The sequence below is a fragment of the Phoxinus phoxinus genome, assembly GCF_949152265.1.
Source record: "Phoxinus phoxinus genome assembly, chromosome: 6".
NCBI classification, from domain to species: domain Eukaryota; kingdom Metazoa; phylum Chordata; class Actinopteri; order Cypriniformes; family Leuciscidae; genus Phoxinus; species Phoxinus phoxinus.
Window position 1 is genome coordinate 33,158,059 of NC_136881.1, and position 19,760 is coordinate 33,177,818.

At 35.5% G+C, this 19,760-nt stretch overlaps 1 protein-coding gene across 3 annotated transcripts in view; it reads left to right on the plus strand.

Moving 5' to 3' along the window:
• pkn1a (protein kinase N1a) overlaps positions 1-18,934 on the plus strand; it is a 40,480-nt gene extending 21,546 nt beyond the window's left edge. For 2 of the 3 annotated variants that reach the window (XM_079614724.1, XM_079614722.1), the window contains exons 2-22: positions 3,585-3,885; positions 4,338-4,486; positions 5,544-5,664; positions 8,164-8,309; positions 8,995-9,208; positions 9,321-9,515; positions 10,117-10,226; positions 11,187-11,330; positions 11,495-11,570; positions 11,776-11,905; positions 12,808-12,895; positions 12,983-13,059; positions 13,173-13,248; positions 13,343-13,434; positions 13,961-14,137; positions 14,800-14,862; positions 14,967-15,043; positions 15,165-15,307; positions 15,381-15,488; positions 15,608-15,688; positions 16,512-18,934. In XM_079614724.1, the coding sequence (XP_079470850.1) occupies positions 3,585-3,885; positions 4,338-4,486; positions 5,544-5,664; positions 8,164-8,309; positions 8,995-9,208; positions 9,321-9,515; positions 10,117-10,226; positions 11,187-11,330; positions 11,495-11,570; positions 11,776-11,905; positions 12,808-12,895; positions 12,983-13,059; positions 13,173-13,248; positions 13,343-13,434; positions 13,961-14,137; positions 14,800-14,862; positions 14,967-15,043; positions 15,165-15,307; positions 15,381-15,488; positions 15,608-15,688; positions 16,512-16,715 (2,772 nt within the window). In that variant the 3' untranslated portion in view covers positions 16,716-18,934. Of the gene's footprint in view, positions 1-875; positions 998-3,584; positions 3,886-4,337; positions 4,487-5,543; positions 5,665-8,163; positions 8,310-8,994; positions 9,209-9,320; positions 9,516-10,116; positions 10,227-11,186; positions 11,331-11,494; positions 11,571-11,775; positions 11,906-12,807; positions 12,896-12,982; positions 13,060-13,172; positions 13,249-13,342; positions 13,435-13,960; positions 14,138-14,799; positions 14,863-14,966; positions 15,044-15,164; positions 15,308-15,380; positions 15,489-15,607; positions 15,689-16,511 lie in introns of those variants that run through there. The other variant, XM_079614723.1, reaches the window with a different exon arrangement.
• Positions 18,935-19,760: the final 826 nt, after the last annotated feature.

The window sequence follows — 19,760 nt, forward strand, 5'->3', positions numbered from 1 at the left end:
AATATTTTTCGGACATTTTACAGAACAAAGGCTACTTTTATTTTAATTAGTCTCAACTTAGTTTCAGAAAAAAGTTTTTGTAATATTGTAATATATAGCCTGTCATTTTATTTTATACTTTTATTCACCAAGGATGCATTAAATTGCTCAAATGTATTGCTCAGTAAAGACATTTACATAAGATTTCTATTTTATATAAATGCTGTTAAGAAGTCTTGTTTTCCACAAAAATATTAAGCAGCACCGCTTTTTTTTATATTGTTAAGAAAAGGATCATGTGACAATGAAGACTGGAGTAATGATGCTGAAAATTCAGCTTTACCATCACAGGAATAAATTACATTTTAAAATGTATTAAAATAGAAAACTGTAATAATATGACTATTTTTAGTGTATTTTTGATCATGTAAATACAACTTGGTTGAACACAAGACCTTATTCAAAAACAATTAACATTATACCGACTTGGTATATCTTGGTATATCGATATCTCCATCTCTCTCTCTCACACGTGCTCATGCTTTTCTCCATGTTCCTATGAAATGTTGTTTATGAAGGTCCTTCCTGCCTCGTTTTCTTAGAAGTCTTTTGTCACATTGAATGAAACCACATTTTTATAAACTGATAAATGATTGCATGTTGAATGCTAAATTTGATTGAAACATGGGTAATATTACTCGAAAGTGAAATAAAGACACACACACACACACACACACACACACACACACAATAGCCTTATTCCTCACGCTGGTGTCATCTAGTAAACCCAAGCCTCGCAGAAAACAGGAAGAGACCGTGCAGAGGTTTAACCGGATATCCTGCACAGGGAGGGCGACCCTCGACCACAGCTTTCCCTTCCCTCATCTCTTTCTTTCTCTTTTCCTCCGTCTCCTTCTGTCTCTCTGTTTCTATGCTACTGGATATTGGTGTCATTATCGGAGAGAGGAGAATGTGTTGGTCTGGTGAATGGGATCACTGGGAATATCTGGTCATACAGGTGATGACAATCTATTCGACGGGATCGTTTGTCGTCAAAATTATTTCTACAGATGAGGTTTTTCATAGGTTGTGTAAGGGAGAGCTTTGACATGGCAAACCTATAGGAGTTTATCGCCACCTTTGTATTCAGTTTCACAAATTATGACTGGATTTAAGATGGTAAAATAGATTTTAAAAATGCGTAGGCCTAGTTGTTGAAAAATGTGTTGGCTGTGGTCACTTTTCTTGATTATTTAGTGGGTTTGACTAGTGCGCAACCTTGTGTAACCTTGTTTGAGGTTTTATAAAGTGGTTTTAGGGATTTCAATGTCCTTTTGAAGTGTTTTTTTGTGTGTGGTTGTTTGTGTATTTTTACATAGGATTCCCATTGTGTCCATTTTTAGTAGAAGATCAATTCTGTTCCTGCTGCATGTGATATATTTGCTTTTTTTATCATCTCCGAAAACTCTGATTCTTTCTCATTTTTTTTAAAATAATTTACCAAAGTAAACATTTCCAGACAGTTTGCATTCAACTGTTGTAATCAATAGTGATTGCTTTTAAAAAGCTATTTTGTCTAAGAATTTATTTTCCCCTCTAGATTTGATAACAATGTTTTTTGTTTTTTTACTAATAGAAGCTGTTGTCCTGAAAATGCTAATGTTTTTAAGTAATTTGTTTCTGGTAGGCAGGGGTATCTTAGCAAGCAGTGAATAGTATGTGGAAGTCATGACTAGCAGGATGGAAAACAATAGGGCAAGTGACCCAAAATGTCTGGAATCCACTGTTAATGTTAGATGTTTCCAAGCTGTAGTTCAAAATGTGCTTATCTAATATGAGTAACTTGTAGAGGAATGTTAGAGACATTGTTGTGCTGCTCACTTTTTTAGCTTGTTTTTGGAAACGCAGTTCACAATGTTCACAAAATTCCTGAGAGATATTTAAGGATATTCTAAATTATTTTCGTGTTATGTTACTGAGAATAAGGCTGGTGTATATCGCACACAAAAGTTAGTCAAAAATCACTCCGATATGATTGGCTGACTTCCACACAGTTTACAGGAGTCAAGGTGATGTGCAATGTTTATATCAGTCCACCGGGAATCAAAGTTGTGTTTAAAGGTTTAAACCACGATAGAAGTAGGCGGTGGAATGGGAAAGTTTGCAATTTATTACGCATCTAAACTGTTTGATTGCTTGTATCATCACAAAATGTGAACTATATAATCGCCCAGTCTATTCTGCTAAATGAGACTATAGCCTAAGGCATGAAGATATTATAAAGATTGATTTGATTTTGACACTTTTATAATCCAAATTTGTTTTACAACTTGGAAACATTTGTTTTATTTTTTAGCTTTTTTTCAGATCTTGTAGATTTCAGATTAACAGCATTATCTCAATGTTTTTTTTTTTGTTTCAAATAGAGATCACGATTCTAGACAACTAAACTAAATAACATGTAATTTACTAGAGGTTCTGATCAAATTAATCTAATTTGTTTGAATTAAATGTAAAAAAAAGAAGAAATAGGTTTAAATGAATGATTCAATGACTCACTCATAAATACTTTTGTTTCTTAAATCAAATGAATGATTCAATGACAAATACATTTAACAGTCACTTGTCGCCACCTACTGGTGTAACAATATATTATTGATGCAATCTTTACTCTGAAAAGATGATTTATTCGATTTGGATCGCTACCATAAACATTAGTGTTTATATCCAAACTATAAACTTTTATACCAGTACTTCTGTGATCATTTGAATTATTATAGCACAGAAATGATGATACTGTGTGTGGTTGAAAAAGTTTCATACATTACAAGACCACTGCTCTCTCTGGGGCAGGGCCAAGGCAGATTTAAATGTTCGCTGTGATAGTACTTGTCAACATAGCAAGCAAATTGCTGTCATTTAGGATCTAGATTGTGTGGGTGTTTGAATTCGAGATCAAGATTGTTTTAAAGGCTGGGAGCACCAAGCTAATGGTCGGCTGTCAGGCGGTGTTGAGACATTTTTGAGCGTTGGTCGGCTTCTTTTTTCCAGTGTGTCCCTGTCCCGCACCGTTGGATCTAGCTGTACGCTGTCTGGTTTTTTTGAGCCGATACAGCATGTTCAATCGGCGTCGGGCCGTCGGTGAGAGCGAGAACTCTGATTGGCTGTTCAGCTTTTGATTGACAAATAGACTATTGATACCTGCTGATATAGCAGATATTTACGTGCATGCAGGCACAGAACGCATTGCCTTGAGTCCTTTTGGTGTGTTCAAGTGCAGCTTTTTGGCTGAGACAGGCAACAACACTGTCCGCTTTTGTCACCACTAGTTTTATGACGTTGACTTGGTGTTTCCCGGGCTTTACGATGAATTGTGCAGCTCTAGCCAACAGCGTGTAAATACAAGAATATTGCACTTTATTGGTCAGATGGTCTTTTACTGTTGGCACTTCTTAGCCAGATAAGCTACAATGTGGATGAGACTTCATGCCAACATTCAAAGTGATCTCAACGGAATGCATTTAGTGAAGTACTAACATCTCTTAGGATATGTAAAGCTGAATTTGATCTGCTTTATCTTTAAACTTCATCTTTCTGTTTTGCAGAGTGATCCCGGTGGGTTGTCGGTACTAGAGCAGCTAGGCTTGGACCACAGCTCTGATTTCTCTGACACGAGTGTTCAGCTGCGACTGGATGAACAGCGAGAGCGAATCCGTAGGGAAATCCGTAAGGAGCTGAAGATTAAAGAGGGGGCAGAGAATCTCCGCAGAGCCAATACAGATAAACGAAATGCTCAGCAGGTGGAGAGTCAGTTGCGGAGCTCCAATCGACGTCTGGAAACGCTCCACGATCAACTACAAGAGCTGGATGCTCACATTGTCGTCAAAGGGACGGATGATTCACGTGGTGAGTGGACGGACACTGCTGTATAAGAGGCACGATGACGACGTAGTGACGTCATGAAAGAAAAATACTTTTTAATTTTAAAAAGTCAAATTTTTGTTTTACAACAACAAAAGATTTTTACGTAAACCGCTTAAACTGTTAATGAGATTTAAGATTTTAGCATTTAAAAAAAAAAAAAAATTTAAGTTACATTTTAAATAACTTAAAGTCACAAAATGTATGTGTATTTGATTTCATGTTTTTATTTACTGAGATTATGCTCATCCATTATTCCAATACTCATAAATATTTAAATCCAACAAAAACATATGTTTAAACATAAATTATAGATGACTGCAATATTATTTATTCATGTTTTTGCATTTAAAAAAACTGATTTTACACATTGCAAGTCCCAATTTTATATCCCTCAACTAACGGCTAACTGTAATTCTTCACTTGTTGCGGTTTAGATGATGTCCCTCAGTCTCCAGGAGCAGACAGCAGATCGTCGGCACATAAGGAGAGAATCGCTGCACTGGAAAGGCAGTTAAACATCGAACTCAAAGTCAAACAGGGGGCTGAAAATATGATCCCCATTTACGCCAACGGCTCCACTAAGGTATACAAATGCACACACAAACCCTCTGTTCCAAAACGCAGTGATCTCTACTGCCGTTCAAAAGATTGGTGTCTGTAAAAGTTTTTTTTTTGAAGTCGTCGTCTCTTATGCTTACCTTACCATGCATTTATTTGATAGACAAAATACAGTTTAAAAACTGTAATATTTTGAAATATTATTACAATTTAAAATAACTGTTTTCAATTGTAAAAATGTTTTTAAATGTAATTTATTCCTGTGATGCAAAGCTGAATCATTACTACTCCAGTCTTCAGTGTCACATGATCCTTCAGAAATCATTCTATGTTGATTTGCTGCTCAAGAAACATTTATTTATTATTATCAATGTTGAAAACAGTTATGCTGCTTTTTTGTGGAAACTGGTATATATTTTTATTTGGGATTCTTAGATGAATAGGAATTTCAAAAGAAATATTATTACAATATTACATCTATTTTTATTTGAAATAGATTTTTGTTCAAGTTTTTTCTGTCAGTTTCGATCAATTTAATGCCTACTTGCTGAATCAAAGTACTTTCTTTTAAAAATGATTACTGACCCTATACTTTTGAATGGTAGTGTACCTACCGTTGGCGCGCTCACACTGTGAATGCAGTCCTTAAAAAATTGCCATCTTAATTATGTTGCTTCCTAAGGAACCTTATTTTAGCCTAAATCAAAGCCAACATCGCATATATCCTTCATGGTAAAGGCATCCCTTGAATGCAGTTTGGTAAACTCATTGAACAAATTAAGATGGTGGATGACAAGACACTTGTCTTTTTTTTCTTTTCTTCTTTTTTTTATGTCAGTACAGAAAGTTAAATAAAAGTAGTCCCAATGTAATTAAAAATTGATTATTTTGTGTTATATTTTAGCGTGCTGTATATTTTTATGAGAATTATTGTATTGTATCGTTCGCTTTGCAAAATTCGAACGGCAAACTCCAGCGCTGAATGCTGTTTGCGTGACTGAAGTTGTTCTCTATGTAGATTTTGGTACAGAGCCAGTCTGTCACAAGATGTTTACTCACTGTTTAATGATGTGGGTTGTCAGGATAAGAAGATGTTGCAGACAGCTCAGCAGATGCTACAGGACAGCAAGACAAAGATTGACATCATCCGCATGCAGATCCGGAAAACAGTGCAGGCCTTCGAACACAATGATGATACACCAGGTACGCCTGAGTGTGTGTGTGTGTGTGTGTGTGCTACTGCGTTGTTGCTTTTAGAGTCTGATTTCATAGATGAGCAGAGAAATAAACAGATCAATAACCACCAGAATCTCATGAGTGGTGTGTGTGTTTGGTCAGGTGTACAGTGTTTATGCACAAGCAGTAAGTGCAGGTCATACAGATCAATACATGTATGTTATGACCCCATTTGGCTTAGAGTAAGACAGACACACACACACACACACACACACGCACACGCACACACACACACACACACACAGGATCAAGTAACTGATGACAGTCAGTTCCCGCTCTCCATTTCCTTTACTCCTGAGAAACACACACACCTCTTGATTTAACAGTTTACACCAAAAAGCTGTAATCTGTAAAACATACAACATACAAAAATACAAACAAATAAGTTAATTAATAAATAAAAAATGATTTACCTACTTTTAATTGGTTCGTTTTCATATTAAGTAAATAGCTTTAACTTGTAAGTTAAAGTACATTTTATTTAGCACACAGTATTTTATCCATTGTCTACATACACTACCATAACACATTTTGGGGTCAGGATAATTTTTCTTTTACAATAATTTTTTGTCTTATATAGTTTTATTCAACAAGGTTGCAGTAAATTGATCAAAAGTACCCGTATAGACTTTCACAATGCTGTTCTTTTGAACTTTCTAATCATCAAATAATCCCGGTTTGCACAAAAATATTAACCAGCACAACTGTTCAATTCAACATTGATAATAGTAAATGTTTCATGAGCAGCAAATCAGCATATTAGAATGATTTCTGAAAGATCATGTGACACTGAAGACTGGAGTAATGATGCTGAAAATTCAGCTATGCAACAGGATTAAAACACATTTTAAAATGTCTTGAAATAGAAAACCGTTATTTTATAATGTAATAATATTTTTACAATATTACCGTTTTACTGTATTTTTGCTCAACTAAATGCAGCCTTGGTGAGCATTAGAGACTTTTTATTTTTCCTAAGATACATACATTCTCACAATGTCTTAATAATATCGTATGCATATTTACTTCTCAAGTAAATGGATCTTGTTTTAAGGATTTTTGTTCTGGAAAAAACAATGTTATCTTGGTTGAATTGAAAATTCCCTTGCGTTATGATAATAACACCCAAACCTAAACTTTATATGCATTTAAAGTCATTATAGCTTATGAAATCATCATCAGACATAGACCAGGGACTGTATGATATAAAACAAAATGTTTCCGGCTCATAGCGGCATCAGTTAACACAAACACACATTCTTTAATACTCCCGTATAAACATACACCTTTAATGTGTACATGTACACACATGCACTCGTCGGATGTCTGTTTATGAAATTGTCGCCTCATTCAGCTTTATGCCTTATTAGGACACAAAAACCACCGCAGTCAATCCTTTTTTACTTCTCTGTCTTATTATACCTCTTTATAAATCCACATCTTCCCTCAAAACTCATCCTTGCCTCCAAGTTTTCTTTTGTAGAATCGTGATATATCAATATATAATTTTATATATAACTAGGCGGCCCAAACACACGCACTCTGGCGTGCACACACAAGCACGCTCATCTAGTCTCAACTATATTAAAAATATATGTAAATCAGAAATAGTAAACAGCCTGTAGTCTCGTTTATATTAGAAGATTGACAATATTCCCTGTACTCAGGAATGCTTTGAACTGCTTGCTTTGCAGCCAGAACCAAACAGACACAGAGAAATGTTTATATAAAACCCGGAACAGCTTGTCAATGTTTTTTGATGGTATGACAGAATAATATAACACCATAGCATCTTAATCTTTCAGTTTATAATCTCTAATAATCCTCTTATTTCTAAAAGTCTGTAGCTGGCAGCATGGCAGACCTCTGATGATCTACAATCATCTCCCCCAGTTTGCATAAGTATAGTAATTACTATATGGAAGCTCGCCGTCCTGATCCAACATCATCCCTCGCCCTCTTCAAAGCCTGATAGATGCACATGACCTTGTGTACCTTTTAATGTATCTTAGACTTAATGTCTGTTTAAAGATCACATTCAGTTTCATTTCGGTTAATGGGTGTAACATCTCTAACAATGACACCAGCGTCCTGCAGTGTGACATATTCTTCATCTAAAACCATTTTTCAACTACTTTTTAAAATATAGTTATATATAAAAAATAAATATTTTTATTATTTTGTATTATTATACTTGAAGTTTTATGATCTTAATTGAAAAGACTACATTAAATATAGTTGCTAGACCTAAGCTAAGGATTTTAATTAAATTTTAGGAAAAAAAAAAAAGTTCATGAAAAAACCTGCTAAATAATATAATTTTACCCGTGATCAGAGTTTGTGCAGTTCAACAAACAATTTGATTTCGCGGTTACAATGGCTGTGACCCATTCAGGCTTATGTGATAGCTTGTGGAATGTGTGTGATAGTGATAGCCTAAATATGTTTGTGTGTGTTTCTCTTCAGGAAAGCCTGACCCATGTGGTATGGAGCTACGGATTGAGGAGCTCAGACACCATTACCGCGTAGAGCACGCTGTCGCTGAGGGAGCCAAAAATGTCCTCAGACTTCTCGGAGCCAGTAAAGTACAGGACAAGAAGGCCATGTCAGAGGTAAAACTATATTGTGTGGTGTTGTTGCGTTGTCATTCCAATAGCTTGGGGTCAGTACATTTAAAAAAAAAAAAAAAAAATTATACTTTTGTTCAGCAAGGATGCATTAAATAGATCATAAGTGACAGTAATGTTTTTTCACATTGTTAAAGTTTTCATCAAAGAATCCTGGGAAAACATGTATCAGTTTCCACGAAAAAATATTGAGCAGCACAACTGTTTTCAACATTGATTACAGTAAGAAATGTTTCTTGAGGAACATGTGACACTGAAGACTGGAGTGATGATGCTGAACGTTCAGCTTTGTCATCACAGGAATAAATTACTATATTACTATATATAATTTTTAAATATTTAAAAGTAGAAAACTGTTATTTTCAATTGTAATAGTATTTCATAGTATTCTTGTATTTACTGTATTTTTGTATATATAAAATAAATGCTAAATAAATTTTATAGAATTCATTATATAAAATCTTTCGAAGCCATTTAAAAAAAATCTTACGGACCCCAAACTTGAACAGTAGAGTGTATATTACATTGTATTGTATTGTATTGTAAAAATGGCATGTAGCTTTCAGTTATATCTTTATCTCCTATTATTTAGATAAACACTGTCTTTTCCAATTAAGTGTCTAATTAAGTCTAATGCCTTGAGTAATTCTTCCTCTCTCTGCTTCTTCAGGCTCAGTGTCGTCTGAGCGAGTCGTCTCAGAGGTTGGATCTGCTGAGAGATTCATTAGATCGGCGGTTGGCAGAACTTCCTGAGGATCATCCCAAAGCTGCTGTCATTAAAGAGGAGCTTGTTTTAGCCTCCTCGCCAGCATTCAGCTCCCGACACGGCGCCCCCTACCTGCACAACCAGTACAGCACCCTCTCCAAACCCTCTCCGCTCACTGGTATTCAAACATGATGTTTATTTCCTTTAGTTTAGAAGTCGTCAGCTACTGGCTTCTGAGTTCTGATTGTTTTCTTAATCTTTTTTTTGTATCTTTGTGCGTCTATGTGCAGGCAGTCTTCAGGTCACATTGCTGGGCTGTATGGGTGTGCTGGAGGTGGTTCCCGGCCGTTCCCGGGGCAGTCAGGTGTTGTTGCCGTGTTACAGTCCGGGAGAGGGGCGGTCCTTTATGCGGAGTGGAAAAGGCCTGTACGGTCGCAGTGGCAGTGTGAGCGGAAAAACCCCCCCCAAAACAGACGAACTTTCCTGTGAGTGTAGAGGATGTAACATTCACAGTGTGATTAGTCTGTGGTGATGTGTGAGTTTTGATGTAACTCAGTAATCTGATGTGTCTGTCATGTGCGATGACAGTTTTGCATCGAACAGAACAGGATGTAGTGCATCAAAGCTTATAACACTTGGGGTGATTGCCTATTGAAGACAGACCTACTGTGAGCTCTGAGGTTGCTAATCGGTGGCATTTGCTTCTGTTGATCAGCTTTTTTTTTAAATAATGTGTTTAACAGATGAATTTGTGGTGGGAAACTACATTACCCATGATGCTGTGCAAAAATTCCACCAATCAAAGACTCCAAGCACCAAGCTAGACGTGATAAACTTAAAATATATTGTTTCGATAGATATAATCAACAACTTTAAATGAGTAGTTTTATATTTCTCCATTGTTTTTGATTCGATTATATTGATCACAATGCTTCATAGGGTTGTAGCTCTTGTACTTTTGTCTTTTTGTCCGATTTTCAAATATTGTTTTGCTTTAAATAACGCTATGTAATGTTATGATTCACCTCATAGCTGGTTGGCTTGGTTCATGGCTTATAACGCTTTGTGTCTGTTGTGTGTTCACAGCGGAGGTGAGTGCAGTGCTGAAGCTGGATAACTCAGTCGTGGGCCAAACGGCATGGAAGATGGTTGGAGAACAGGGCTGGGATCAGACTTTCACCATAGAGCTGGAGAGAGTGAGTTCAGCCCTGTGTTAATAGTAGATTTACACAGATTAGAGCTTCAGTGTCTGTTATATTAATTAAAGCTCCAGGCAATCGGCTGAAATTATAATTACAAAAACAAAACCCTTTGGATATGTAACAGTGACTTTTTCCGCCAACTGGGGCATCTCAAATAACTCTTACACAAGCAATGACGCGCTATTCTTTCTATTTAGGAGGGGGGAAAGCTTACTGAACATGCAGAATGATTAACAGCATAGCAAATTAAGACATGCATGTCTTTTTTGGCCAGGATATATAATATCGGTACGATTATTTGTTAATTGAAACTACGTGCTGAACAAATGCTGTTAAATCTCTCTGGTCTCTGGTGTTATTATTATTAACTGAAGCTATTAAAAATCAAATAAAACAAATACAATTTTGTATAATTATTTTATTAAAAACGTTAAAAAAAAGAATTATAATATATATATTTATATATATATATTATATATGTATATAAACATATATTAGCTTTAGTCATTTTGTTATGTGCTTTTTGTCATTAATATATATATATATATATATATATATATATATATATATATTTATTTATTAGTTTAAGTTTTAGTACATTTATTTATTTAATCTTTTTTTTTTTTTTTTTTTTTTTATATATAAAAAAATTACAAAATGACTAAAACTTAAACTAACTATTGTTATCTAAAACTATAAAAAATCGTTCCAGTTATTTAAATAAAGCGGAATAAAATAAAATATAAAAATTTTATGAAAAACTTTTTTTAAAAGTATATATATATATATATATACAGTATATATATTATAACAAAAAAGACAAAAGCACATATCAAAAATAACTGAAACAAGCTCAAATGAACACTGGAAAAAAATTGAGATTAAAGGTAATTCAAAATATGAAATAATTTAAATAATACTCAAATATTTCATTGTGTGTCTTGATGTGTGCAGTCCAGAGAGATGGAGATGGCTGTGTACTGGAAAGACTACCGCTCTCTGTGTGCATTGAAATTTCTCAAGTTGGAGGATTTCCTGGACAACCAGAAGCACCGAGTACAACTAGAGCTAGAACCACAGGGACTGCTGTTGGCAGAGGTACGCTCACAACCGCACACTCAAAAATGTCTCTTATGTTCATAAAGGGAATCACTCTCACTACTTATTGTATAGGTTGCTTTATAAACACACTCCAACCAAATAAATGTGCTTAAGTCTTTGATACTACTGGGCACCATTAAAATGGCATCTGTCTTCCACAGGTCACCTTCTTTAACCCCGTGATCGACAGGGTTCCACGGCTAAAACGGCAGAAGAAAGTTTTCTCCAAACAACAGGGTAAGAGATACAATTTCTCTCTATTAAAAATAAATGCATTAATTTTGTGATTCATTTATCCAAATGCAGTTAAAATTGACCAGAATGGCATTTCATGTTGACTTTAATCAGTTGCATGTGAATCAAATGGTGTTGAGCTCCGCCTAGTGGTCAGAGATTAAACAAACATGTTTTCTTTTGTGTGTGTGTTTGCGGTCACATACAGGGAAGGCCTTCTTGCGAGCTCGGCAGATGAACGTTGATATCGGCACATGGGTGAGGTTACTGAGGAATGCCATACCAACCGTCAACAACACAGGAACCTACAGCCCGCACGCACACACTGTACAGCCAGGGTAAATCACACGCACATTCAGTGCACACACAATACATGTGTATTCATAGACATGTACAAATAATTAAAATGATCATCCGCCTGTACCATCAAAGGCCGTCAAAATAAAAGTTTTTAAGACTTAAAAAAAAAAAAAACATGAATATTAGTATTGTAATTTTGTAATGTAAATTGAATTCATTAATTATTATTATTTTTTTTTACAGTACTTTTACAGTATTGTACTGTACTTACAGTAGTATTATTATTATAGTGGTTTCTCGTTATTGGTTTTTAATGATAATTTAATCAAAATATTTAAAATAGAATTTTTATTTTTATTAAAATATATACAATTATTCATATTATTATTGTATAATCATTGAATGGTTCCATAAAAACAAAAGTGCGAATGTGAATTTTTTTCTTCTTTTTTTTACTTTGTAGTCTAGGGAAAGTTGTTCCTTATATCCTTATTCTAAAATCATCTATTAATCCACATTTTAAAGCTGATATCTAATACATTTTAGTGAAACTTTTTTGACTGTTTTCACCCCTGATGAGTTTTCTTCTTTGCTTAAATTTCCATAAAATGATCATAAAATTGCTTCATACAACTGTACTTCTGTTAAAGAAAGTCGATTCATTTATGTTATTATTTAATTTAAATCACATTAATTTACTTGAATGATATGGAAAAGAATGGCCGGGATATTGTATATTTTCATGGGTGAGCTATCCTTAAATCAGCACATATAAATGCTTGCCTGATACCCAAGTCTAAATCTAAACTAGAGAGCAACAAATTTACTAAGCAGTGCACACTAATATAAGTAGTATACTTGTGTAAGTGTGGATCTGATCTGACAAACAGGCAGGAATGTGGGTTTTGTTGCAGTTATACTGTACGTTTGTGTGTTACAGGGAGATATCAGTGGAGAAGTTGAGTTTAGACTACGACTCGCCGATGAAGGTGGACATCCGACGAGACTTGACTGATACAAGCACAAACGTGAGAGACTCTCCATGACTCCTCTTTCTATCTAGCCCCTCCCGCCTCTCTGTAACCTCTCTCCGCTCTCTCTGCTTCTTGGCACAGGAACGACAAGCGGCCACTGAGCCCCTCTCTGCTCCTGAACTCACCACTCCCGAGCGACAAATCAGATCACTGAGCAGGTACACTCAGGCATAGGACACAAGGATTCTCATGTAACCTTCCTTTTACACATAGCAACTCTATCTGGGTCTTTAAAGTGGTTCCTAAGTATGTGTGTGTTTGTGTGTTGCAGTAAACAGAAGAAGACCCCTTTGAGCCTGCAGGATTTCCGACTAATTGCTGTTCTTGGCAGAGGCCATTTTGGAAAGGTGATCTTCTTCACATTTAACCACTTCTTTTAACTGTCCTTTTCATCCTAGCTCTCTTTCTATCTGAAATGTTCATCACATGCGTGTCTGTTAGGTGCTGTTGGCAGAATACAAGAAGTCGGGCAGCATGTACGCCATAAAAGCCCTAAAGAAAGGAGACATTGTGGCCAGAGATGAAGTAGAAAGGTAAACAAAATAACTTTTTCTTTTGTTTTGAGTAGGGATGTCAATTTACGTACGTTCTCACAATTAATTATTGTTTAAATTAACGTGCATTTAATCGATTAATCGTTAACCTTTTAGCGCTACTAAGTTCTGACGTTACTTAACCAACACAAAATAGGTGTAGTTTTAAAAGCTTAGAAGCTTGAGAATTTGACCATCACTTAACACTTGCTTTTAAATTTGCTGACATATTAGAAGTCTATTTTCATAGCATGAGAAAATAACTGCTTTAAATTAAAATGTGATCTGTAAAATCATCGTACATAAACGATAAACCTGTCGTATATCGTTAAAAATGTCTCGATTAGCAGAATACAACAAGCATATTTGTTTCACTTAGAGACCCAACTCTAAATATGATAATCGATAAGTTTTATGGATTCAATTATTATCAGCAATTGACTGATCATCGTTAGCAATCACTAGGATCTGAGTTTTTCACATTTATTCTTGTTTCTTTCTCTCTCTCTTTCTCTCTTTCCCTCAGTTTGATGTGTGAGAAGCGCATTTTTGAGACGGTGAACAGTACGCAACACCCCTTCCTCGTGAACCTGTTTGCATGTTTCCAGACCCCAGAACATGTGTGTTTTGTCATGGAGTACACGGCAGGCGGAGACCTAATGATGCATATACACGCAGACGTCTTCACCGAGCCGCGGGCTGTGTATGTTTTCTCAGGTTTTGGCTACACTGTCTGGATCAAATGTCCCCACAAGGATCAAACAACCTGAAATCAGCTGTCAATCAAAAGATTTTTGAAGTTTTTTTGAAAGAAGTCTCTTGTGCTCACCAACGCTGCATTTATTTGACCAAAAATACAGTAAAAACTCTAATATTCTGAAATATTATTACAATTTAAAATAGCTGTTTTTTTTTTTTTAAATAATGTTTTAAAATATATTTTATTTCTGTGATGGCAAAGCTGAATTTTCAGCATCATTACTCCAGTCTTCACTGTCACATGATCCTTCAGAAATCATTCTAATATGGTGATTTGCTGCTCATGAAACATTTATCATTATTATTATTATCAATGTTGCCAATGTGCTGCTTAATACTTTTATGAAAACTGATTTTTTTTTAAAATGTTATATTTGAACTAGAAATCTAACATTATAAATGTCTGTAAATTTTTATAAATTTTAAGCATCCCCTGATGAATAAAAGTAATATATATATATATATTTTTTTAACTTTATTAATTAACTTGGTAAAAGTATTTGTGTGGTATTTAGATTTAAAGGTAGAAGATAGAAAATATGAATATATATAAAAAGGTTTCCAGATTCCAGATCCTAATTTAATTTGTGTTTGTGTTTGTTTCAGGTTCTATTCTGCTTGTGTAGTTTTAGGACTTCAATTTTTACATGACAACAAGATTGTGTACAGGTGAGTACATGTTCTGGCTGTGTCTAAATTATTATTTTTAAATACACTGTATATTGCATATATTTTTGTTTTTTGTTCAAAAATGTATTTGTTTTTTCCTCCAGAGATCTTAAATTGGACAACTTGCTGCTTGACACAGAGGGTTACGTAAAGATCGCCGACTTTGGATTGTGTAAAGAAGGTAAAGACTTTTAAAGACTTCTCTCTCTTTCACTGTTTGTTTCTGTTGATGTTCCTGGTCATGTCGATTGGGCTTGGTATGAAGCCAGGAACGTTTGTCAGACATTTAGTCTCTTTCTCAGGTATGGGTTTTGGGGACCGGACCAGTACGTTCTGTGGGACTCCAGAGTTTCTGGCTCCAGAGGTTCTAACAGACACGTCGTACACGCGGGCCGTGGACTGGTGGGGACTCGGAGTGCTTATATACGAGATGTTGGTGGGAGAGGTGAGAGATTTGAGCATGTTTTGAAACGTTCATAAAGTGTTGGCATCTGTCTGATCTAAAACTGTCTTTCTAGTCCCCATTTCCAGGTGATGATGAAGAGGAGGTCTTTGACAGCATAGTGAACGATGAAGTTCGATACCCACGGTTTCTTTCCGCTGAGGCCATTGGCATCTTGAGGAGGGTAAATAGATCTTTCTTTTATTCATTTAGAGCTGCGGAGATGCCCTGTTGAATCTCATGATTTTCTTCATTTAATTTGATGTAAGAATAAAGCTTGATTTTGCATATTGTTTTATACAGTTACTAAGGAGAAATCCAGAAAGACGACTGGGCTCCAGTGAGAAAGATGCAGAGGATGTTAAGAAACAACCTTTCTTCAGGGTGGGAAAGATTTTGAATCTTTAAAACACTGATTATTTCAAATGTGAACTTAAGCAAATCTCAAAATAAAAATCCCTCTCTTCATACTGTCCATCAGGCTTTCCCACACAAGGGTTCGTGAGTTGATTGTAATCTAATAAAAATCATATCGAATGTAAAATTAAAGTAAATAAATGAGACTGCATGATAATCGTGATATAGCTTAGTGCGATTATCAAAGCAAAGGCTGCAATTGAATGAAATAACTGTATAGTTTGATCACATTTCATTATTATAATTATTAAATATAATTTTTGTTTGTTTTACAGTATAATTGTAATTTACAACAGGTATATTTCTGTCTTTGATTTTATAACGTGGAAACTAGTTAAAACTACTACTAATACTACTAAGTAATAATAATAATTATCAATATTAGAGAACTGTGAAAATTAAAATGTGTCATTAAATTATTGAAGTATTACCTTAAAATCTCAGGGGGTACCTCAAGTAAATATATTTAAAAATATAAGTTTGAAGAAAAGTTTGGGAACCCCTGCTGTACATTTATAATGTTGTGAAGCCTAAATTCACTTGTAATATTTAAATAGCATTTTTTGTTTAATTATTTTAGTTTTAATGATTAATTCTTAAGTAATAGTATAGAATTTTAATATCAGCCATTTCTCTCTTTTTCAGCTGTAACAAGAAAAAAGTTATTGGCTTAAATTAAAGTTTATTTTAGTTTGCATTTTTTATATTCTAATTATATGCTCCTAGATACACAAAGTGCCACAATAAGAAAAATAACAAAAACATCTTGTGCTCTTCTTTTTCCCCTCAGAATATGGACTGGGAGGCTCTTCTCCTCCGTAAACTCCCTCCTCCCTTCCTTCCGTCTATCGGAGGAAAAGAAGATGTCAGCAACTTCGATGAGGAATTCACAACAGAAGCGCCGAATCTCACTCCGCCTCGTGAACCGCGGGTGCTCTCGAGGAAGGATCAGGACAGCTTCCGAGACTTTGACTATGTCTCGGATCTCTGCTGAGAGCGTCTTCACTGTGACAGTGCCGTAGAGAGACACATCTGCTCCGTGACTTAGCGACAATGAGGACAAGAGTGGCCAATTTGAGTGAATTGTGAATGAGCTGGACCTGTGAACACTGTGATGGAAGAGAGAAAGCTCTGGAAAACCATTAGGGTTTAAAGGTGCACTCAGTCTTTTTTTTTAATGTTGCGCTTCGACTCACACTGACACCTAGTGGTTTGGATGAAGCATCACACTAGTAAAAGTAAGTGTTCAGTCATCAATGCAGTTGTAGAAATGCATTATTCGCAGTCAGCCATGATTCATTTATTCCACTAGTGAAAGTGTCCAATAACAGGTGTGTTACTGAAATGAGGTCATGTGATCTCAAAATGGCGGCCCCCATCAGGGGACCCTCTTCATGTAGAATAAAACAGCTTTTATTAGGCTACTGATAAGACTAGAGTCCTCATCCCATGTGAATGGTCATCATTTTAAACATTATTCAAAAGTAATATTTATTTCTTTAGGACTAAAATGTAAAAAAAAAAAGAGTGCACCGTTAAACCTGTTGAAATTGTTGGTTTGTCTTCAAGTGTCATATCTGCTTTTGGAAAATGCATATTGTCTTATCGAAGACAATCCTATTTTAAAACTTGAAGCAAATCAATAGATGCCACACAGAAGCATCTCTGTGAACTTCTGTGAAAATACGAACAAGAGCATTTTGGAAAATGCACTCTGAACAGAATGAACATTCTGACATTTAGGGAAGAAAATGATCTTTCATGACCTCTGAGGAACTAACTGGTAACATCTACAAAAATCTTTCTCAAACAATGTCCATTCAAACAGGAAGAACTGGATCATTTTCATTGACATGACGTGGACCAGGAACTCAAAGGAACTGGTTTAAGACACTGTGACATAAGATGGAAAAAGAGCGTTACGTTGAGAGCAGGGTTTTTTAATTAGGCTAATTTAAGCTTGAACATTATTGAATGTGTACTTGCTCTTGCAGTTCTTAGTGGTTAAGGAGTTAAAGCCTCTTTACAATTGTCCATTCTGGCTATATCACACCAAAATATTCATCAAGTCAAGCATATTGAAATTTAGGAGAGCAGCACGGTTTGAAGACAGCTTGGTCCCCTTCATTAAGTGCACTTTTAAGTATGGCTACCTTTATGAATTTGTACAAAAACAAATAAACCTCTCATGTAAAGTTGATTTGAACAAAATGCCTTAACGATGTTCCTGTTAGCCCCTCCCCCCTGTTATTTTACATTTAGAGGTTATGTTTTTTTTGGTTGCCTGTTTCTTTTTTGTATTCTCAGGCTGAGAATGGATCATGTTACACACACGTGAGAATAGTCTTTTCTGAAAAATGAATTTGTCATTTACTTTACAATAGCATATGTTAAACTAGAGTACCGCTCATCAAGACAGTGTCATGTGATAAAATGACAAATCATTTATATTCAGACCTAACAAGTTCTTTGTGGACTCAAATATTTGATCTTTTGAATGTGATTATTGTACTGGAGTAAAGGAGAAAGAATGTTTGGTTGAATATTTTCACAAGCTCCAATCATTGACTTTGTCACTGAAAGTACACACTTTTTTAACATTAGTTCAATGCTATGATGAATCTTAGCAAAAGGGTATAAAACCACTTTTGTTTAAAAACTATGGACTCCGATACTTTGACAGATATTGTGTTTCTATTTCATTAATGTTTTTAAATAGATATCTGTTAAATAGAAAATGCTATATGTTGTTTATTTTAGCTATGATGCTAATGACTGGCAACTAGTGACTGTTATGTGTTAGTTCTGGTTTTACACCCTTTATTACCTCAGAGCTATTTTGATGCCTTTGAAACATTATGTGCAGTTTTTATTAGACCGTTTGTGCGAATGACACACCATGACATATCTGTTACTTGCAAGGAGCTGATGATTAAATTGTTTTTTGAAACTATTTGATTACACACACACACACACACACGGATGAAGCCAAAAACATAAAACATGCACACTGTGAAAAAAATGTGTAGCAAAACTGCAGCCCTATCATGTCAAACATATACATAAAATGTTTGCAACTGAAACACTTTTGTATCATTTAACAACATATTTCCTCCTTTGTGTCTGACTGCAGACTAATGCATGTTCTGTACAATTATACAATCCATCAAACCTATTACATAAGTTGTATTTATAAAGCTGTTGTTAAGATGATCATGTGTTTGTGTTATTGTGTTATCCACATTTTTTAAAGACTATCCTAAATTACACATGGACTTTTTAATAACTTACAATAACTTTATTGAGTGTTGCTTTTACCCACAGTGGCCACTAGGGGCAAGGTAATGTTAAAGGTAGGGTAGGCAATTTTTGGAGCGCCTAGCAATAGCAAGTTAGCTTTAAAAGCATGAGATCCCACCCTCCCTTCAGAGCGTCTCCAAAGCCACTCCTTCAAAACACAAGAACGCGCAAAGCATCACAAGCCGAGAGACGGCGTTAAACTAGGCTACCTTATGTCTCAAAACACATAACAACAATAATAACTGATGTAACTTGAAGAGCACTAGCCTGGACCTGCAGATTCATTTCGCCGTTGATAGTGTTGCCATTGAATTGCATCATTCAGGATAACGTTACATGTTTCCATCTCTTCCAAATTACAGTAGTTATGGCATGAATGCACCATAAGCTCGTTGTTTTGCTTCAGGAGGAACTGATGGTGGCTGCTGATTTGGTTGCGGACGGTGCTCAGTGACTGACGTCTGTCTAACTCTACATAGCATGAGCCGCGCTGAGGACGTGTGATGTCTGCGCGAGCAGGTGCGCGGAGGGTGTGGAAACCAAGGGAGTTATCCATCCGCTGGAAAACGAAGCTTCCCCAGGGGCCGCCATTGGCTATCAAGCATCACCTGCTTTTAGCATTCCATTGACTCCCATTCATTTTGGCGTCACTTTGACAGGGAATAACTTTACATCTGACACGTTTAAAGACTCCATTTGTCCATTATTTATTTCTAAAGAAACATGACAATGTATAAAA